The following is a 21971-nucleotide window of genomic DNA, read 5'->3' as shown; positions in this document are numbered from 1 at the left end:
CACCCTCTTGATAGGTGTAAGTCATCCAGAGATGGTTTAAAGCCTAACAGAATGGAAATGCTACGTAAATACTGATCTCACCATACCGCTCAGGGAAGGATGAGGGGAAGTCTGGACTATGTTCAATACAGAAGCAACCACTTTCTCTGAACATGTCTGATACATGTTTAAATTCACAGACGTGGAACTCGCAGCTATGGAGGGGCGAGTGTATACAATTCAGTGGCTTTTAGTATTTTCATATCACCATTATCTACTTTTGGAAAAGTTTAGATTACCTCAAAAAAACACATACAAGCCTGGGGTGTAGCTCAGAGGTGGAGCGCTGCCTGGCAATGCAGGGAGAGAAGGAGGAAAGGAGGGAGGGAAGGCCAAACCCAGCAACAGCCACTCTGGGCCCCGACCCTCAGCCCTTTTGGTGTGGGTGCAGACCAGCTCTTCTGGACGTTCCTTGTAAAGGGAATCCCACAATCGCAGCCTCTTGCGTCTGCCTTTCACGGGGCTTGCCCATGTTGTAGCGGGCATCAGTCTCTTTCCTTTTCATGGCCCTATAATGCTCCTGGTGTGGATGGGCTGCACTTTGCTCACCCACCCGTCTGCTGGACATCTGGACAGTTTCTGCTTTTGGGCAGATGCGGACGGTGCCAGGGTGGACGATTGAGTTCATATTTGTGTGTGAACGTGTTTTCGTTCCTCTTAGATAGGCATCTGTAGAACTTCTGGATCCTGTAACTGTACTTAACATTTTGAGGAACTCCCTGAGTGTTTTCTACAAAGCCCGAACCACTCTACACTCCTCCGGTCAGGCACAGCAGGAGCGATTTCTCGGGGGCCTGCATTTTAGTTGAGGATGAGAAACACCCCAGGACAAGGAGACCGCCAGTTCACAGGCTGGTGTGGCGTGAGGGCACAAGGGCACAGAGGCCCTGGTAGGTCCCGCTGAGCCCTGGCCCAGTCCCCTGCCTTGCCCACTCTAGCCAGGACTGGGTAGAGGCTGCCTAGAGGAAAGGCCCCTCCTGGTCCCTCAGCCCTGCCCAGCTTCTTTTCTCTGCTTCTACTACCCCATCTCCCCTCATCTGTCCCCAGCCTTCTTAAAGCCCAGCCGGATCCCCTCAGCCCCTGATTAAGAATCCCTCACCTATAGGAAGTTGGAACTTAGCCTGTAACCATCCAGGGAGCCCTGGAAAGTTCCTTACCAATCACCCTTGGATATTGTCAAAGGAAGCATGGTCACTGAAAGGCCGGGCTCACGCTCCGGAGCATGGTGCCTCTTTAAGCAGGATTATGGATTGACTGAGCTTCTGATTTTTTAAAAGGGTTTGTTGCTAATAATAATCTTTTAAAAACGCTGATTTATCAAAAAGTGGCCAATGTCCATTAGTTGAAGAACAGGTAAACAAAATGTGGTCTACCTATACAATGGAGTATTACTCAGCCACCTGCTGCAGCAAGGATGAGCCCTGAAAAGGGCCACATACGCGTGTGACTCCACTGACATGGAACGTCCAGACAGGACACCTGTACAGAGACAGTAGATCAGCGGTGGCTCGGGAGGAGGGGGAGAAGCGCTGGGGAGGGAGTTCAGGAGTAAGACGCTTCAGAACTATCAAGGTGACAAATGCACAACTCTGTGAACATCATAAATGCCACTGAATTGTTCACTTTGATATAGTTAATGGAACTTCTACCTCAATAGGAGGAAAAAAGAAAAAAAGACAGACGGTTTGAGAATGAAGGTCTCGACCCCAGCCAGGTTCCCACCACCTCCCCTGCCAGCAGGGATTCAGATCCTTCCTACCCTTGGGGTCAAGATTTAATTCTCTATTGCACTGTCTCTGCAGTGCCTTGCTCTGCTTCAGCAGCCCTAACTTTCTAGAAGCTTCTGGCTGGCTGAGCTCCCTCCCAACAGAGGACAGTGCCTGCACTCTTCCCTCTTGCTGGGCTGCCTGCCCCGCTACCCTCTCTTGGCCGGGTCAACACCCTGCCCCTAACTTGTTGCACTTCCACTACTTTCAGGAAGCTATCTCCAACCCACCACCTGGGCCAAGTGTCCCTGCTCCAGGAGCAGCCCCGTGACCCCCATTACACTGTGCCTGTATCTGTTGGTGGTCTCTCCAGGATGGCAGGGGCCATGGTAGGGGCCACATCAGTATTGTTCATCACCACGTCCCTGCCTGAGAAACCGCTCTTAATTTTTAAGAAGTGGTTCCTGAATGGCTAATGCCTACTCCAGACCCCCGGGATCAGGGGCTCTCTCTCAAGAATCTACAGGGGGATGGGGAGGGGTCAGGGCGACAGCCAGGAACAGAACCCATAGTAGGCACAGAGTCCCACACCAGCTGCCTCCCTGGCCACAAGCACGAGATGGGGTGTGGTGCGTGGAAGGGTGGATGAGGGAGAGTGGGTGCAAGTGAGTCTCTACAGTGAAGGTCATGCAGAGGACTAGGCAGGAGGAGACATGGATGAGTCCTGGGGCTCAGGATTTAGAGGGGGACAGGCAAAGTGGGAAGCAGAAGTGAGCAGTGCAAAGCTAGAAGAGGAAGAGCCAGCATCTGGACTCCCCAAGCAGGGAAGCCCCTCCTGCTGGCTTTGCAGGTTCTCAGGTCTCTCCCAGAGCCCAGGGTCCCCTGGCCTGCTGGGGCTGAAGCTGGCCAAATGCACCAGGGCTTTCAAGGTGGCCACAGAGGGCAGCCAGCTAGGACTGTTGCCTGGACCCCAGACCCCTGGATTCTTCCTGGAGCCAGATGCCCGCAGGGGCAGAGGCTTGGTGACTGGGCAGTTCCCACAGTCTCCAAGGTTAAGGCTGAAGAATTCACATTCTGCTTCCTTCTTCCTGTGTCGGGACCCCAAAGTCAAGGCCACAAAAGGGGCTCAGTTCTTCCCAAGCCAAATTGCACCCTCGAGAGTTGGGAAGAACTTTCTGAGGTATGCAGAGAAGAAGCCCATGTCCTGGCTGGGGAACAGCCCACCAGGCCAACGTCACATGCTGGGCTGTCTGCTCTGGAAACTGAAGCTCCAGACAGATGGGAACCTCATTTTATGAGACCTCGGCTCCAGCCCCCATCCCTGGCCCCTGCCCAGTCCTGCTCCTCCTCCTGGCTCCTCTCCCCTGCCATGCTCTGAAAGCAAAAACTCAGGAGGGGCGGTGTGGTCTTGCAGAGGGGCTGCCCCACTCTGGAAACATGGGCCACGGGGCCTCACAGGAGACCGAGGCCAAGGTTGGCAGCTGTGGGCCAGGGGCGGCTCCCAGCCGCTTCCTAACTCTCGGGCCCCACATCTGCTTCCCAGGACTCCGCTGCGTCCTGGCCCTGTCCTCTCCGCCGGCGCGCCTCAGGCTGTCTCGGGCCCTGCTCGTGGTTGGTGGTTCATCTGCCTTACCACGGTCGCCAGGCTGGGAATATGTTTGACAGAATTCTCCACCTCCTCTTCGGTCACCTCGACCAGCGTGCAGTTCTCATCCTCCGATGGCAACGGCTCGGCCCCGTGCCTCGTGACCCAGGGGTGCAGCTTCAACGAATGACAGGATGGGTGAGGGGCAGGTGCAGCCACCTCCCAGAAGGTCCTGCCAGCGAGCGGAGCCAAGAAGGGCATGCAGGAGGGAGCGGCCGGGGCCTGCGGCCAGGCATGCAGGAGAGCTGGTGGGCAGGCCGAGGGCGGGAGTGAGATGGAAGGAAACAGGCAAAAGCCAAGACAAGAATGGGAGGGGCCACAGGGCTGAAAAGCGTTTGGACCCCGCTCTCCATCTGGTCCCAGATCTCGTGTGGCATGGAGGTGACTAGCGCCCATCACTCTGACTGACACCTAGAAGCTCCGCTCAGAGCAGGCGCCATCCTCCGTACTGCAGAGAAGGGAAAATGGTGGCCTGGGGAGGCAGTGAGACCAGCTGGAAGGACATGATCAGGAGGATCCAGGCCAGAGTTGTCCCCAGCCCCTCTCCTCAGGTCCAAGTCCTTCTATGTGACCTTTTGGACTGCCCTCTCTTAAGACACCTTTCAGTGCTAGCCGCCCAGATGCCTAGGAGACCTCAAAGCACATCTCAGGATTCCTAAAGGGCCAGATATGTGCTCGTGGCATTGACAGGCGGGTAGCAGATGGACACAGGTTTCTCTAAAAAGCTTTTTCTGCAACAGGGTAGAATCTGGCAGGTTGAGGAGGTGGAAGTGCTGACAGATTCCCTCCCACTCTCACTACAGTTCCTCAAAGGGACTGGCCCACATCTCTACATTCAAGGTCAAGGAAAGGACCCAGAGTTTTAGCAGCCAGTGTATGGAGAACACAAAGTCCCTAGATCAGCCTGCACAGGGTAGACGCCCCATCAGCCCGAGCCAGTTGGAGCAAGAGCAAGGCTGCCTGGTTGATTGGTCATAGAACCCACAATCACAGTCACAGTGAACACAACCCCCAGAACCTCCTCACTACCCCTTGCCAGCCCCAGCAACCCAGAGGCCCAGGGCATGGGAGGGCTGCGGTATGGAGGAGGGCGTTGTGCTGTGGACAAACGGGCACAGGGCTTGGCCAAGGCGGGGTGGAGCCAAACAATTCCAAGCACAGGATGCAGGCTGAACCCAGGGTGTCAGCCTCGGGGGCCAGCAGTGGCTCCCAGGTACCTTGATTTCCGGCACCACAATCCTTGACTCCGGGTTCTTATCCAACATACGGGTGATCAGGTCCTTCAGGTCCTCAGCTATGTCAGGCCTGGGGGAGGGAGACATGTCAGGGGTGGGAGATAAAATGCACAGGACTGCAAGAAGACTCGAGGAGAGGAAGGACGGATGGGCAACACTCACTGGTCTGGGAACTCCAGGGCCTGACTCTTGATTTTACTGTGTAAACACATGATCCGCTCATCCATGAACGGGCACTGTGAAAAGAGGCCGGGGAGAGAGTAGTGGTGACCAGCTGCCACCTGTGTCCTTCAGAGGCCACCTGTGATGTGTCATTCCCTGTGAGTTACAGGACAGAAGTCAACAGCCCTGGCCCAGTCTGGGGAAGGAGCGTTCCCATCTGCCCAGGGATGTCCTAGGAGGGACAAAAGCAAACACTCTGCTCCCCCCGCAACAGTAACCCAGGCTCTGTGGGAGGCCTTGTGACCAACACTTAATCCACTGTCCCCCCCTACCCAGAATGATCTTCCCAGGGAAACTTGCATGGCTTATTCTCTCTGTAATGCAAGTGACCAATAAGCTCACCTTCCCTGTCCACCCCCACCCCTGCCAACCACTCCCTGTCAGTTCCAGGAGGGCAGGGATTTGCATCTGTCTTGCTCACTGTAGATCCCCCATGTCCAGGACATTCCTTACAGGAAGCAGGGCCTCAGGTCATAAATACTGGATTATCTCTGTCCATCCCCTCAGAAGCCATAAGGAATAATAAGTACTGGGACATAACTCAGTGGAAGAGCGCATGCTCAGCATGTGTTCAAGCCCCAGGACCCAAAAAGAAAAAAAAACAATAAGTATTCTTTTTACTGAGGAGAAAAACATTAGTTTAGAGAGGACACGTGCCAGCTCAGAGTGGGCTTTTCACCTCAATGGGATTTTGCACCACCTCCCAAGTGACAAATCAACTCTCACCAGGTGGAGGGCCTGATCCCATAGAAGCTGGTTGTCTATGCTGGTAAAAAAGAACTCTGGGGCTGGGGATATAGCTCAGTTGGTAGAACGCTTGCCTAGCATGCCCAGGGCTCTGGGTTCAATCCACAGCACAGCACATTGGGAAAAGGTGACACAGAGTCCTGTCCAAGGAAAATGATCTCTTTAAGAGCAATGTGTGGGTAGCAGCGTCCACTGGGCAGAACTCATTAGGAACATAGCACATTTCATTGTATGTAAGTTGTACCTCCAATGGGGGGTGGGGGAAGACCACAGGTAAATATGGAGTTCTAGCCAATGACTGCCTTCTAAAGTACTTGGAAGAACAGTAGAGGTGCTGGCTGGCCATCTTGCAAGGCACTAAAAATTAAGATGGGTGGGGGAATGGAGAGCCACGCGATAAAGTAGGTGTAGTGAGACAGTCACTGTAGACTCTAGTGGCGGGGGTGGGGGTGGGTCCTGGGTGTTTATGCAAAATTTTTTCAATTTTGTCATGTGATTAAAAATTTTCCAATGAAATGCTGGGGGTGGGAGAGGATAGCTACAGACTCCCTTCTGCCTACACAGGACCAGATTCTTAAGCTTTCCTCAACAGGAACACAAGCTCATGGAAGGGAAAATTTCACATTTTTTATTGCTCACATAATCAAACTGAACTTCACAGTTAAAAAGAGAAGCCTCTAAACATCAATAATATTGAAACCACCACTACAACAAGAGTCACAATGACAAAAAAGCAGATTAGCACTCCCTTTGTCAAAAAAAAGTCAAAGGGACTTTTAATTCCCATTCTAATTCTGTCCCTGACAATAGAGTCTCAGCACACGCTGAGGAAAAGAAGCTCAAAGCAATATGAGGCAAAGGAGAAATAAGTGCAGCTATTGATTAGTGACGTCTGTCTGGGGCCCAGGAGTAGGAGAGGTGGTGTGTTTGTTGAGCTTGCCCTAAACTTAGCAATACCTCCAAACTCCAGAGTCTCTGCCAGCTCTTCTGTTCTATCAGACTCTTTTTCAGAAATCTGAGTGTCATATACAGATCTGTACCATGTCTAGGTGGGCTTTCTTTCCAAATTCATGTCTGGCCACAGAGATAAAGAAATTTCAGATGAATAAGTGCTATCTCTCTGCAAAGATGACCATTTGTCCAAAAGGTCAGCCAGTAGCACTCAGGAGACAGGACACCCCACCCTCTTACCTGGCCAAAGACAAAGCAGTACAGCGTCACACCCATGGCCCAAACATCCAAGGCCTGCAAGGAAAAGAGAGCTTGGCAGGTGTGGCCAGGGGCAGGGAAGGGCATCTCCTGCTTTTGCCTGTCCAGCACCATTTAGAGAAGCACCTCTTCTCAGTCCACATAGCTGGGGAGGGTCAGGTCTTGGTCCCCCAATCTTTTTAGAGAGCACATGACCCAGGCATGGCCAAGGAGAGCACTATTCCCCCAATCATTGGATGGTCCAAGGACTGGCACATAACCCACACTTGGCTAATCACAACCAGCCCCAGAGTTCTTGCTCTGCTCTTTAGAAAGAGGAATGCTCTTGCTACTGAGGTTGGTCAGCTGAAAGTAGCCTGGAGCTGCTGGTGCCTGATCCACCCGCAGAGGAAATCAACTCAGGAAAGCAGCCAAAAGCTGGAGAAAGACAAATTCCTATTTGCGTAACTGGCTGGCAGAGCCCAAAGCCACACATGCCCACTCCTCAGCTATATAACCCCAGTGCATTTGCTATTTAAGTTGTATTTGTACCACTTACAACCAAAAGGACCCTAACACAGGTAGATCTCAGCGGTTCAGACAGGTCCAAACCTACCTTCCCAGAGAAGATCTTGCGGGTCTCCGAGAGCGACTCGGGTGCCATGAAGGCAGGTGTGCCCACGGTGTTAGACAGGAGGGCATCACTGCCCTTGAACTCATTGCTCACACCAAAGTCAGCGATCTTGATGTGCCCATCTTCTCCAACCAGGAGGTTGGAAGGCTTGATGTCCCGGTGGATGATCTTCTGGTAGTGTACTGGGTGGGATGGCACCCAGGGAACAGACGGAGCAAGAAACCCCTGTGAGGATCTGCATATGGCCACACAGCTCAGAGACACAGCGTGGCATCACCCTGGTGCCTCCTCTGCCATGGCCCCTGGTCTTTCCCAACCCTCCCCTCCCAAACCTGCTGGGCACCTCCATCCTCTAAAAGGTAAGGTAAGGGGGGAAAGTGTCTTCAAAAGATACTCATTCTCAAAAGGACTCGTTCCCAAAACAGTGACTGCCTACAGCCATTCATAACCACCTGTTAGAATGTGTAACCCCCCTGTCTGTGTGGTTACCAGCACAAACGGAGTTTTCATTGGGTTTGGTACCCTCCTAAGAGCCTCAGGACTCACGCCAGTCAAACACAGTTTCAATTACCAACGGCCAATACTAATTCACCCGAGCAATGATGACCAGAGCAGTCTGATTTGAAGTGTGAACCAAAAAAACAGAACTGAGGACTCGGCTCATCGTTCCTGTCTGGTGTCAGCCAATGGCAATGGACGGTGCTATGGTCTGGAAACCTAGGTGTAGTTTCTGGGGTGGTGATGACGATCATAGTATCAATAAGAACAGAGGGTGTCACTGTTGGGCACCCAGTCCTGGGCTTAGCTCTGTGCTAAGTGGTTCACATTTATCCCAATTAAACTTCAAAATAATCTTATGTGACAGGCAGGGATAACAGTGGAAATGTTTAACAACCAGGAGCAGAAAGGACACCTGCCAATCAGAACCACTGATATAACCACTCAACCCTGCTGAGAAATACTTTGTCTCCATTTTACAGATGAGGAAACTAAGGTTCCGGGAGGTTAACAGGGTCCCCGTCCCAGGGTCCTCGGGAGGAATGAGAGATGAACGAAGGTAATGCCCCAAACAGTGCCTGGTTCACACGAAATTCACTGGAGAAATACTCATAACTACTATTGCTCTTCATTTTCTCTCTTTGTAAGGAAGAGCAGCTTCTGCTTGCCCCCAAGACTGCTCTCCAAAGCCAGCCCTGCTCTGCACTCACACAGTCTGTCTGCTGCCCACTGCCTTGCACACCAGGAGACCCTCCCACTCCCACCCACCAGCTGGGAAGACTGACCACCACCAGGCGTGATGATCCTCCCACGGGCCCCACTTACGGTACTCGATGCCTTTGATCAGATCCTGAAAGTAGAAACGGGCCTGGTCTTCAGACAGGGGTTTGAGGGTGGGCACATCCATCACAGGCCTGAAACGTCAACATGTATGACACACAGATCAGCCCTCGCCCTCTCCCCGCATCAGAGCCCAGCACCACCTCCCTCAGCCTTGAAGGTCACAAAGCCAAGGGCATCACACCTGGGAGCAGGGACCATGCCTGGGAGCAGGGACACTCACCCTTGGTTGACAAGTTCAAACACTGTAAGGAAAAAAAAGGGGTTAGGGTTAGGGGTTAGGGTCAGGGTCAAGGTCAAAGAAGAGAAAGGGGTCAACTGTTACACTGGGAAACTGGAAAACTCCCTCGGGGTGCTCCCCATCTCCCATCCACCTCCAGAAACACCAAGAAGCACACAAAGTGACACTGGGGGACCAGAGAGAGAGAGTCCACAGCACCCAAGCCACTCAATGTCCTGCTTTGCCGAGTTCCCACTGGGAGGCCAAGGACCAGAGATTTCTGTCGTCCCCAGGATCCCAGCCTGGCTTTTTACCTCTAGTGTTCAAAATGGCCAAGGATCCATTGGTGAAGGAAAACAAGGCAGGGGAGAAGGGGAGCAGGACAGGGGCTCCTGGACTCCCTCCTGTCCCTCCACTTGTACCTCGGAGGTTCCAAGAGATAGGACTGATGCTCAACTACGTCCTCTGGTCACTCCCAGGGATTCAGGCACCATAAGCCTGAGTTAAAATAGACCTGCTGCTGGGTGCAGTAGCGCACGCTATAATCCCAGCAGCTTGGGAGGCTGAGGCAGGAGGATCGTGAGTTCAAAGCCAGCCTCAGCAAAAGTGAGGCCCTAAGCAACTCAGTGAGACCCTGTCTCTAAATAAAATACAAAATAGGGCTGGGGATATGGCTCAGTGACTGAGTGCCCCTGAGTTCAATCCCCGGAACCCCCCACCCCCCACCCCCAAAAAAAGACACAGCTGCTGCTGCTTCAGGTTGTGGTGAGAAGCTCCGGCCTTTCCTGCCTCGGTTATTTATGTCTTAACTTGCAAGTTTCATGATTTCTGCACCTTCCTCCCACCCAGCCAGCACCGTAGTCAGCCGGCCTGGGGGAGGCTGGCCTGTTGGAACAGGTTTATTTTCAGTCACCAACAGTTCAGCTACTCTTGGGGTTGAGTGGTGGGTGGGAATTTCCTCTAGAAATACAGGCCGCACAGTCTACCTTTTGAAGGTCAGACCTGTGGTTCAAGTCCCTTCTTGAAACCTATCATCTGGCCCGTCTCCTCAGCACACACGGCTGTGGCTGGAAAGTAAAAGTAACCACGTGGGAATTTTCCCAACTGCTCGACAGCCTGAGCTAGCATGGCTTATCTCCCGCTGTGGCCTCGGTGACACTGCCGCCTCACACAGCCTGGGAAACTCCTCTGTGATGCTTGGGCCACACTCTGTACCCATTCCTCTCTCCAGTCTACTCAAAACCCCACAATGGCACCCTCCCTGCTAAGAGCTCAGAGTCAAAGCCATTTTTGTTGTTGTTTTTTGTTACCAGGGGCACTTAGCCACTGAGCTACATCTAGCCCTTTTTTTATATTCTATTTAGAGACAGGGTCTCACTAAGTTGTTTAGGGCCTTGCTAAATTGCTGAAGCTGGCTTTGAACTCGCAATCCTCCCGTCCCAGCCTCCCAAGCTGCTGGGATTAGAGGTGTGCACCATCATTCTTACAATGGTGTAAAATGCCCTCTGACACCTGGTCCCCACTGTCCTGCCTAAATGTCCCCTCAGAAGCCATTTGAGTTCCCATCCCCCTGACCTGGAACTCCCAGCTCCCCTCACCCTGCTAAGCATTTGTTATTTTTTTATAGTGTTGTCACCTTTAAGGCCTACAGGTAACACTTAGGTGAATGCCAAGGATGAGGAGTTTTGAGTTTGTTCCTGACAAATTGCAATGTTTACTGAATGAACAAATGATCTCCTCAGAAACAGCCCAAAGCCATTTGGAGTTGAGTCTGAGAAAATTACACCAGGGGCACCATTCTAGGCACAAACGACTCTGTCCTATTTCCCTGACCTGCACTCAATCACTTAATAGGTGTACAACTTGGCCAAATATATATGCTATATAAATAATTACATATTTAACTTTTTTAAAAAATTAACTTAGTTTCTAATTTTTTGAGGTTGTTGTAAGTAATAACATTCATGAAATCATGAGTTTAGTGTACTGGTTATAGTTTTTCCTATAGAGTTTTAAATTAAATGCAAAAAAAAAGTTTTTTAAATGTTTTCTATGTGGCACCCAAAATTATCTCATATGCTTTTTGTTTGTTTGGTCCTGGGGATTGAACCTAGGGTTGCTCTACCACTGAGTTACACACCCAGTTCCTTTTTATTTTTTGAGACAGGGTCTTGTTAAGTCACCCAGGCAGGACTTGAACTTGCAATTCTCCCTCCTCAGCCTCCCAAGTAGCTAGCATTACAGGAGCGTACCACTGCACCCAGCGTCTAAACTGTTTCCAAAGGAAGTCTTTAAAAAGTTGTAAGATTCAAATTTGGACCACATTAGATGCTCTCAAAGAACAGGGATAATTCCATTTGGTTCTGGGTCATGTACGAGAATGTCCTTACTATGGGATGCACCCTAAAGTACTCAGGGGCTGGAGTCCTGAGATGTCTGCTACTTTATTTTTGAATGGTTTGGCAAAATAAAGAGACAGAGATGGTTGGAAGACAGCAGGGTAGATAAAAGTCAACTGCTGAACCTGGGGCTATGTAGACAGCGATTCACCGAACAACACCGCCTTCTCTTAGGCCGAATATTCTCATAATAAAAACCTGGGGAGGGCAAGAAAAAAAAGTCCTAGGCAAGAATAGCATCCTTGGAACCGAAGGGCTGCTGCCTTAGGGGAAGTCACACCCTGAGCTCTGTCTTCAAACCAGACTCATTACTTTATGAGCATGCCCTGTGTAGCCCAGGGTCACTGTGTGGCCATCCAGGTGGCCGGCCTGCCACCTCCGCTGCCCTCACCTCCTCAGCCACTCCCCAGGCTGTCCTCTCTGTGCATTCAGAATGCACAGGCTCATCTAGGCCCACCCCAGCCAGGCGTTCCTGGATACAAGGCCTGTCAGTCCGTGCCCCTGGGCCTGACAGTCTGCTGACAGGTCTCAGTGGGTCCTGTCCTTCCTCCCTCATCAGCATTTAGGAGAGCTGACAGGGATGGCTCATGTCCTGGTTTTTGTTTTTGTTTTTTTTTTTTCCTTTAATGGGGTCTCTGAGGACACACCTGAGTCCTTTTATTTCTATGTCCAGTGCTCAAAACCTTTGTTGCCCCTGGCTAAGGACCCAGGTGTCCCGCCCTGGCCTCTCCCTGCTCTACGTTTTCCTTGAACAATATTAATCTCCTGAAGCCTCAGGGCCTTCCCATGGCTGGTCCCTCAGTCTGGAATGCCATTCTCCAAAGGTAACAGGGCTGTGTCCTTGACACTCAAATGCTGAGCGGTCATCTCCTACCTGAGGTGGCCTGCCCACCACTCTCTCTACACTATCTTCCCTGACTACGACAGCTTCGCTTTGAACTCGGGGTGTGGCCTTCTGTAGGGCTCACTGTGGGGCCCAGCCGGACCAGGAAAGGAGAAGCTGCCTTTGGTCAGATGTCCCTGGGCCATGGCTGGGCACTGGCTGCCTTGAAAGGACCCCTGGACACTGGCAGGTGCAGCTGCCTGAGAGCAGCAGAAGGAGAGGGGTCTCTTACCCATGTACAGATGGTCCTCATTGGGGTCATCCAGGACCTATTGGCACAGCCACCAGGAACAGGCCAGGACACGAAGCAGAGGAAAGGACAGAGAGAACCGACATGAGCAGGGAGGAGGCATGGGAGGGTCCCCTCTTCCTAATTAAGATGGAAGGCCCAGGAGGACTCCTCAGAGCGCAAGATCCAAAGAGTGGAAAGTAAGCACCCCCAGCCCAGTCCTCGAGGTTTCCCAGAAAGGAGGTGACCACAGGGAGAGGCAAAGCCTCCTCTGGCACATGTGGGTAAGAATCCAGCCCATCTCCAAGGAGAGACACGGACTGGTCTTCAAGATGAAATTCAGAGCCCATCTGGCACTAGTGGCACCTCCATGAGGTGGCCTTGTCCCTCCCTACCCCAGCAGGAAATGACATTTCCCTGTCCAGAACTGCCTCTCACCAATGGACAGCACAGGGGTAACCACCTCCATTATGTCAGTGGTGTCTGAGGCAGGGCTGGGCACACGGGAGGTGCTCAGAGACACCTCGGGAATAAACAAGCCAACAGAACGGCAGAATCTTGTTGGGCAGAGAGACCAGATACCACAGGACACTAGGGAGAAGGGAGACTTTGCAGGACTCAGGGCCACTTGCAAACCAACTGCCCCTGGAACTTCCTCTAAGATGGCCAATTCCAGCATCAGGGAGTCGAGAGCATGAAGCTTGGCAGCCATGATGGAGGGAGTGACCTGCAGCTGCCATTTCTCTCCTTGGACAGACTAGGCCTCCCACCTCTTCCCACATTCTCCAGCCACCCGAGAATCACCAACAGGCTTGGGAAAGGTGTGCACCCAGGCAGAGCTGGGGTGCACCCAGGCAGAGCTGGGCTGCCCATCTGGAGCCCTGCGCCCCTCCCTGTGGGCAAGTCAGACCCGGGCCTTGCCCACCTAGGGTTTAGGGTCTGTAGGTCCCGGACAAGGTATGGCAGTGGCCTCCCACACACCAAAGGCAGGGATGTGCTCCCCAGGGGCCTCAACCTTGTAATCCTCCTGCCTCAGCCTCCCAAGTTGCTGGGATTACAGGCATGCACCAGAGCATATGGCAAGATTACTGCTGTTTTTAAATCAATCAATCAATAATTTTTAAATGTCTCAGTTTATATTCTTAGAAGTAATATGAATAAATATAACCTACATAGGCCACAGTGATTTGGGCCTTTCAATCATCTTTAAGAGCATAAAGGAGGGCTGGGGTTGTGGCTCAGTGGTAGAGCGCTTGCCTAGCATGTGTGAGGCACTGGGTTCGATTCTCAGCACCACATATGAGTAAATGAATAAAATAAAGGTCCATCAACAACTAAAAAAATATTTAAAAAAAAATAAGAGCATAAAGGAGTCTTGAGATTAAGATTGTAAATACTGCTGACTGCAGCAGGGGTTGGCAAAGGTCAGCCTGCAGGCCAAATGCAGCCTGAATCTGTTTTTGTAAATAAGGTTTTCTTGGAATTTATAGCACATGTGTGTCTGCTTCTGTACCACAACCACCCACAGGAGTGAGCGAAGGCAAACCTGAGTGGCTCTGGACCTCAACGTCTCCATCTGTAAAATGGGAATAAGGAGGGGTGACAGTGACACAAAGTAACAACAGTTAGGGAGCCTGAAGCAAAAGACCACTTGGCTCTGCAGCGCCAGGTGGTGCGACCTGGCTCTCCCTGGAAACCAGTGGCTTCGAAGCATCTGGGTATTCACAAAGCAAGGCCAGACCTCCATGCCTCCATCCTCCACACCCCACCCCACCTCACCTCCACCAGCTTCACCACATTGGGGTGGTCCAGTTTCTTCAGGATGGCGATTTCCTGGTACACCTGCTCAATGGGGCCCCGGGGCTGGATGCAACCTCCAGGGGCAGGACGGGTGCCTCGGGGTGGGGGGCGACCTGCAGGAGACACAAAGGCCGCCCAGGTCAGGGCAGAGAGACTCCCCCCTGCAGAGGGCAGCTGCGGGGGGGGGGGGGGGTGCAAAGGTAGAAGCACTTAGCAGGGCAGGAGCAGCTGCTGCCACCAGGGGCCCTGCAGTGAATGCTGGTGAAGACTCAGCAACAAAGCACCCATCACGCCACAGTATAGAAAAGCTCACGGGAACAACACCTGCGTCACTTCAGTAAATATTCTTAAATGAAAGTGAACACAGAATGTCCGCAGGAGGCCTGGCACTGTCCTCAGGGGGAAGCTCTGGGGAGGGAGGGGACACCATACTTGGGCTCTGTCCTTCCTTGCCCCAGCAGCACACAGGGTGAAGGCCCCGCCCACCGCACTCACGTGGAAAGCCAGCCTGTCGGATCAGCTTCTTCTTGGACAGCACTTTCATCGCCTGCAGAAGAAAGGCCCCAGGTCCAGTTAAAGCAGCAAGGAGCAAATGTGAGGAAAGCCTCCCTCCACCCCAGGCCTGGCGGACCTCCTGGCACCACGACAGCCTCGGGACAAGGCAGTGAGCTCCCCATCAACACAGGGGCCAAGCATCCCTGGGTTCCAAGGAGGCTGGACCTGGAACACAGCTTGAAAACCCCAAGCCTTTGACTCTCTGCCCCTGAATCCAAACGTGAGTGGGCTGCAGGGATGGTGAAGAGGGCTGAGGAAGGACGTCACTGGATGCTCTACACAGGGGAACTGAGGTGCCAAGGAGCACCCCTTGCCAAGGGCACATACTTGGCACCCGCTAGAGCCAGGTGTGAACCCACATTGGACCACCTCCACAGGGGCAATTCGCCCAGCTACTGCCCTTTTCTCAGTGCCACGGAGGAGGCAGAAGCTGCATTACTTCACCTTCCCATCTTGCCCTCTGTCCAACGGGCACCCTGCTTCCTCCCTGAGGTGCTACGAAGATGAGTCCACAGATCTGTCCATCTTCCAGGAAAGTGAGCTTTGCTTTGGATCAGGAGGGGCCCGGGGAGGGGAGTGTGGGTACTCACATAGTACGTGTTGTCGTTCTCATTGTAGGCCAGCTTGACCACGCCATAGGAGCCCTGGATAAAGGGAGATGCCCGTGATACAGCTGCACAATGAGGACCCTGACACACAGGCTGCAAACCACTGCCTATTGGTCAAATGTGCCCTGAAACTGTATTTTGTTGGATCTGCAGTTTCTACAAAGTTTGAATTTAGTTGACAATATTTGAAAAGATTTGATATTAAAAACCCACATTTCTGGCTTCTTTTGAAAAAAGCTGGGAGGTCTAACCACATGTAGATATCATTTCTCTAATGTTCACCATTGATTTCACTATTCCCTACTTTCATACCTAGCCTGCCTTGCTCAGGAACCCTCATTTCCATAATTTAATGCTTTGCCACAGTCCTCACTGCTCTCTAGTATCTTCCATCTCGCATCCACGCCCACTTATATTACTGACTTATTCTCTTCTGGCATTTGGGCTTTTGACCCAGTAATAATACTGTTCTTTGGCTGAAACAAAAGAAAAATACAGATGTGAGAGTAACTTCAGGGGGAAAAAAATCTACTAATGGATGCATACGATCAGTACAGCAATATGGCATTGCTCTGGAAGCTTTCTGAGCTTTTGCAGAAACATTTAATTTTAATATACAAAAATAGAAATACTAGACCATTAAAAAAATACACTAGACTGAGACATCACAGGCAAGACTCCGCTCTTGAAACCTTATCCCTGCCTTTGCTGTACCCCCTTAAATAAATGACGGGAGCCATCTTTTCTCGGTCCAGTTGGTTGCTCCTATTACTAGACGCCCCCTCAGCCTTGCCTCCAAAGACTCCTCTCTCCACTCCCAGCTCCAATAAACTCCTTCCACAGTGTCTGAAATGTCCCTGGTCAAGGTGGAAAGACAGCCCAACTCCTGGGGTATTTACCTTTCCAATTTCATCCTTCAATGTGTACTGATTCAGCTGCACACAGTCCTAGAAAGTAAGTAATTTAAAATTTGTAACAGATACATTTTCCACAAACTGAACCCCCCACACACAAAACCAGGACCCAAATCAAGAAAATAAAAACTCCCAGCTCCCCAGAAACACCTCCCAGGCAGTGTCCCTTCTCCAGAATGACCTCTGTCCTGACACAGATCTTCCTCATTGCTGTGCTTTGTCCAACTGTGATCACACAGGGCTGGAGGGTGCAGCTCAGTGGGAGTGCACATGTTTATTCAGCAGGGCCCTGGGGTGGATCCCCAAACCAGCCCCCCAAAAAAAGGTGGGGGAGAAATCATATAATATGCAGTCTTTAATATCTATTTTTATAAGATCGTTCACACTTTCAAAAAGTAAATTTTAAATTTAAAAAGTATTCATGTGTCAGGTGCAGTAGCACATGCCTGTAATCCCACTGACTCAAGAGGCTAAGGCAAGAGGATTGCAAATTTGAGGCCAGCCTCAGCAACTTAAAAGAAATAATCATGTGAGCTGGGGTTGGGTTCAGTGGTAGAGTGCTCGCCTAGCATATGTGAAGGACTGGGTTAGATTCTCAGCACCACATATAAATTAATAAAATAAAGACCCAATGACAACTAAAAAATATTTTTTTAAAATAAAGAAAGAGGAACGGCAGCATGGTGTCCCGGGCCAAACGACGGGCCTTGGGGAACGGAGCCCCGTGGCCTCCCGGAGACCCCATCCGGCACGACGAAGAAGAAGGGGAGGATGAAGTCGAGGATGAAGACGAAGACGATGAGGATAGTGACGAAGAAGAGGACGAAGACGAGGTCCTTGATGAGGAAGTGAATATTGAATTTGAAGCTTATTCCATCTCAGATAATGATTATGATGGAATTAAGAAATTACTGCAGCAGCTTTTCCTAAAGGCTCCTGTGAACACTGCAGAACTAACAGATCTCTTAATTCAACAGAACCATATTGGAAGTGTGATTAAGCAAACAAATGTTTCAGAAGACAGCGATGATGATGATGCAGATGAAGATGAAATTTTTGGTTTCATAAACCTTTTAAATTTAACTGAAAGAAAGGGTACCCAGTGTGCTGAACAAATTAAAGAGTTGGTTCTAAGCTTCTGTGAGAAGAACTGTGAAAAGAGTGTGGTTGAACAGCTGGACAAGCTTTTAAATGACACCACCAAGCCTGTGGGCTTTCTCCTAAGTGAAAGATTCATTAATGTCCCTCTTCAGATTGCTCTGCCCATGCACCAGCAGCTTCAGAAAGAACTAGTAGAGTCACACAAAACTAATAAGCCATGTGGGAAGTGTTCTTTCTACCTTCTGATTAGTAAGACATTTGTGGAAGCAGGAAAATCCAATTCCAAAAAGAAATGGAGCAACCAGAAGGATGAATTAATGTTTGTAAATGCAGAGGAAGAGTTTTTTTTATGAGAAGGCAGTCCTGAAGTTCAACTACTCAGTGCAAGAGGAGAGCGACACTTGCCTGGGAGGCAGGTGGTCTTTTGATGATATACCATTGAAGCCCTTGCGAACTGTGATGTTAATTCCAGACAGCAAGATGAGTGAAATTATGGATAAACTGAAATATCATCTATCTATCTAGTCCATTTTTCATGGACATTGATGGGCTTATTTTTGTAAAATTACCAGAAAACCCAGTGGAGATTTACTGAAAAACTCATGACTTTATTCATATTTAAGTCCTCTACAAAAGTAGGGTTCTTTTCCATGTGTCTATGACACATTCACAAAATATCTTTTTTTTGGTCAAATTATGAATGGTTGATTAAAAACTTCCACCAAGAAGAAAAACATGGAGTAGTAATTTGAAGAATTCAATAAAACTCCTATTTTTTATTTTTAAATAAATAAATAAATAAAATAAAGAAGTAATCATGCCTACATTGTCATGCAAAAATACAAAGGGGTAAAAAAAAATCTCTGCAAACTTGGAGGTAGACAAAGGTTTCTTAGATCATACACAAAAAGTACAAAACACAAAAGCAAACAAATGATACTTTTGACTTCACTGAAGTCAAAACTTTTGTACCTCAAGACACTATTTTAAAAGGTCTGGTGGTGTAGCTCAGTGGGAGAGCACTGAGCATGTGTGAGGCCCTAGTTTCTATCCCCAGAACTGGGGGGAGAGGGGGTTGGAGAAAAAGAAAAGCCAAGGCCCACACTGGCTGAGAGGATTCATCACACATACATTAGACAAGAAATGAAATCCAAAATAAAAGAACTCTGGATCCTGGACTGGGGACGCAGCTCAGTGGTAGAGTGCTTGCCTACAGTGACGAAGCCCTCTGTTCACTCCCAGCACAGGAAAACAAGCAAACTAAACTCTATGACTCAATAATAGTAAGTCCAACAACCCAATTAAAAAATGGGCAAAAGTTTGAACAGAAATTTCCCCAAAGAAAAATAAAACAAGTGGTCAATAAGCACATGAAAAGATCATTAGTCATCAGGGCAATACACACAAAAGCCACAGGGAGAGGCTGGCAAAAATCAAAACTGAGCAGACCAAGGCTCAGCAAGAATGCAAAGCAGACAAAAGCCTTAGCATTTGGCGGTTTCTTAACACACACCTACCATATGACCCTGCCATGCTGCTCCAGGTCATTTACCCAGGGGAAATGAAAACATGCTTCATTGCTAATGCTCAAAAACTGGAAGTAACCCAAAAGTCCATCAACAGGTGAATGGACAAACTGTGCCTCATTCATATGATGGAAGGATTCTGCATAAAAAGGCACAGCTGATCCACCTGTTCCTCGTACCCACAGGAGATTGATTCCAGGACCCCCTGCAGAAACTGAAATCTGCAGATGCAGAAGTACCCTGCATAAATGGCACAGCATTTGCATGTAACCTCCTTCTTATGCTTTAAATCATCTCCAGGTTGCTTATATGTTTAATGCAATGTAAATGCTATGGAAGTAGCTGTCATGTGGTATTGCTCAGGAAATAATGACGAGTTGGGGGTGGTAACACACTGAGTTCAGATGTACTTTTTTCTTTCCATATATCTTCCACCCCAGGTTGACTGAATCTGCAGCTCTGGGGACCATCACTATACAGAGTAACATGGATAAATTACAAAAAACTAAGCTAAAAAAAAAAAGGGTGCATACTAAATGATCCCACCTCTATAAAATTATAGAACTTGCAAATTAATCTCTAGTGATAAAAGAGCAGATCAGCAGCTACTTGGGAAATGAGAAGTCAAGGAGGACTGAGCTATATCCCAGCACTTGTTAACTGTTTGAGACAGGGTCTCACTAAGTTGCCTGGACTGGCCTCCTGCCTGAGTCTCACAAGTCACTAGGATTACAAGCACTGTCACCATACCCAGCTTTCATTCGTTTTTTTTTTTTTTTTTTTTTTGGTGTGTGTGTGTGTGTGTGTGTGTGTGTGTGTGGTGCTGGGGATCGAACCCAGGGCCTTGTGCATGCGAGGCAAGCACTCTACCAACTGAGCTACATCCCCAGCCCCTCATTCCTTCTTAATATGCTATGTTCAAGTTCCTCCTGTGCACCAGTGCCTGGGCCAGCTGCTGAGGACACAGCGGTGTGGAGGCAGCTCTCAGGGAGCGGCGGCTCCAGCCTGGGGGAGACAGGCAATAACAACCAGAGAAACACACAGGTCATGAGAGGCTGAGGAGCACAGGAAGGAGAGAAAGCAGGGCCACAGGAGAGAGGGCTGGGCTGCTCTGGAGGGGACCCCAGTCCTGACAAGGTCGTTGGATGGAGCTGGCCTTGGTGAGCCAGCAGCAGAGGGCAGGAGAAGGGTGAGGGCAGATCACAGGCCCCGGGAACGCGGTGGGATGTGAGTATGGATTCACCTCCCAGAAGCGATGGTAAGGACCCTAGGAGAAAAGGCTCTGCCTCAACCATGCGGCAGGGGGTCGCCATGAGGGTTCTCTCTCGGGACTGCCATCTCTGTGCACCTGCACACCTGCCAACCCCCAGCACCTGCATCCATCTTTCTTCTTTTCTGGTGCTGCGGCGGGGGCTGGAGCCGGGCAGGAGCATGCGCTCTAGTGCTGAGCCGCACCCCCAGCCCTTGCCTCACTTGGCAGGAGACCCCCTGGCTCTGGAGATGCTCTGGTCACCCTCACACAGGTGGCCTCCCACCCCAGCGTTCCTCACAAGGACGGATGGCAGCTTGAGCAGAGCATTTGGGGCTCCCTCACCCTAGGCTGGGCATTGAGGCTGCTGGGCTCCGTGTGCCCAGGGCTCCCCGAAGCGTCAAGGCCGCTGCCCGCGCGCCTTTGCGGACTTCCTTGCAAGGCGGACTCACTCCCCGCCACCCTGCCAGTTTCCTGGGGTTCCCTCCAGCTCCACGGTTGCACGGGATCCTCCTGGGATGCCCAGCTGACCCAGACACGGCGGTGGCAGCTCACGCACCTGCATCCCTGTGATGGAGACGTGGTGAGACTCTACGGTGGGCCGCCGGGGCAGCCGCGGCGAGGACTGCGGGGAGCTGACGGGCGAGTAGGGCAGGGACGGGTAGATGCAGCGGCCGTTCATGTCCAGGCTGCTGCTGGCCGCCGGCCCACCCTGGGACTGCTCCTGCAGGGACAGCTTGCGACCTGAGAGGTGGGGTCGGGCCTGGGGCCCCGAAGCATCGAGGGGGGCCTCTCGGCCATCGGCCTCCAGGGGCTGGTCCCTGGCCAGGCGGAGGTCCACAGCACCGCCCGGCTCACAGTCGGTGACCACGATGAAAGACTCCATGCCCAAGCGGATGCTCAAGGACGAGAGGCCCCGCAGGGCCTCACAGGGCTTCTGGCCTTCACTACTGCTGCCCCCGCCCCCCAGCTCATCCTGGGGGGCGGCCGGGTCACTGCTGGGCTGGCTAGTGACACATGATGACATGGTGCGTGCAGCCACTTCATCCAAGGGGCCTGGGCTCTCCCATCCGGCAGCAGCGCCACCTGCATAGAAAAAGAGAGTCAGAAAGCAGGGCCTAGGGGCCCAGGCTGGGGCCTAACCTCTGCCTTGGATTCACATCCTAAAAAAAACAAAATTCTGCAAAACATGATGTGATCTAACAGCTGCACTTCCTCCTGATAGGCCCTCCTCATGCACCTCGATGAGGAAGGAGTCCAAATTCAATTCCTGCAGGAGCCAAGTAACCTCCAAGAGAGCACGGGCCCTGCAGAGCTGGCATCTACTTCTGGCTCTACCCAATTGTTGTTTCCTAATTATTTCAAATATTTTTAAACACTGGGTAAGCCAAGTGAAACACTTCCACCTGGCTGCATCCTTCCCAAGGCAATGATCCAGACAGCACTTTACAGTTTACATGTATCAGTATGATGTCATAACACCAGAGGTTGTGAGTCTGCTGTTATATCCCTGTGTTGAGGAACTGAGGCCCAAGAAAGGGAAAAATATTTGTCCAAGGAGTACAAGCAGCTGTCTGGTCTGGCCTAGCCTCAGCAGATGATGCTCAACTGAGAAGTGGGGGTCAGGGTCTCATCAGAGAAAGGACAGTCACCAAGAGAATGGTGTGTGAGCCAGGGGAGTTGGAGGCTGAGGCAGGAGGATTGCAAATTCAAGGCCAGCCTCAGCAACTTAG

At 50.9% G+C, this 21971-nt stretch overlaps 1 protein-coding gene, 1 non-coding gene and 1 pseudogene across 8 annotated transcripts in view; 1 reads left to right on the top strand and 2 right to left on the bottom strand.

The window, feature by feature from the left end:
• Window positions 1-21971, bottom strand: part of Camkk2 (calcium/calmodulin dependent protein kinase kinase 2) — a 41662-nt gene that overhangs the window by 4852 nt on the left and 14839 nt on the right. For 2 of the 7 annotated variants that reach the window (XM_027949118.3, XM_027949121.2), the window contains exons 2-14: window positions 20798-21324; window positions 16348-16395; window positions 15431-15484; window positions 14781-14832; window positions 14265-14398; window positions 12489-12525; window positions 8978-8999; window positions 8740-8828; window positions 7399-7598; window positions 6786-6839; window positions 4788-4861; window positions 4608-4695; window positions 3379-3507 (exon numbers count right to left, since the gene is read on the bottom strand). In XM_027949118.3, the coding sequence (XP_027804919.1) occupies window positions 3379-3507; window positions 4608-4695; window positions 4788-4861; window positions 6786-6839; window positions 7399-7598; window positions 8740-8828; window positions 8978-8999; window positions 12489-12525; window positions 14265-14398; window positions 14781-14832; window positions 15431-15484; window positions 16348-16395; window positions 20798-21265 (1449 nt within the window). In that variant the 5' untranslated portion in view covers window positions 21266-21324. Of the gene's footprint in view, window positions 1-588; window positions 3508-4607; window positions 4696-4787; window positions 4862-6785; window positions 6840-7398; window positions 7599-8739; window positions 8829-8977; window positions 9000-12488; window positions 12526-14264; window positions 14399-14780; window positions 14833-15430; window positions 15485-16347; window positions 16396-20797; window positions 21325-21971 lie in introns of all 7 variants that reach the window. The other 5 variants (XM_027949120.3, XM_027949122.2, XR_011708600.1 and 2 more) reach the window with 4 other exon arrangements.
• LOC114103421 (BRCA2 and CDKN1A-interacting protein pseudogene) lies at window positions 17041-18198 on the top strand (annotated as a pseudogene).
• On the bottom strand, window positions 19804-19877 carry Trnaa-cgc (transfer RNA alanine (anticodon CGC)). The gene has a single exon. It is a non-coding gene; the product is annotated as a tRNA-Ala (tRNA).

The sequence above is a fragment of the Marmota flaviventris genome, chromosome 1 (assembly GCF_047511675.1).
Source record: "Marmota flaviventris isolate mMarFla1 chromosome 1, mMarFla1.hap1, whole genome shotgun sequence".
In the NCBI taxonomy this organism is placed as follows: Eukaryota; Metazoa; Chordata; class Mammalia; order Rodentia; family Sciuridae; genus Marmota; species Marmota flaviventris.
The sequence above is the reverse complement of the archived record's forward strand: the minus strand, read 5'-3'. Positions and strand labels throughout refer to the sequence as shown.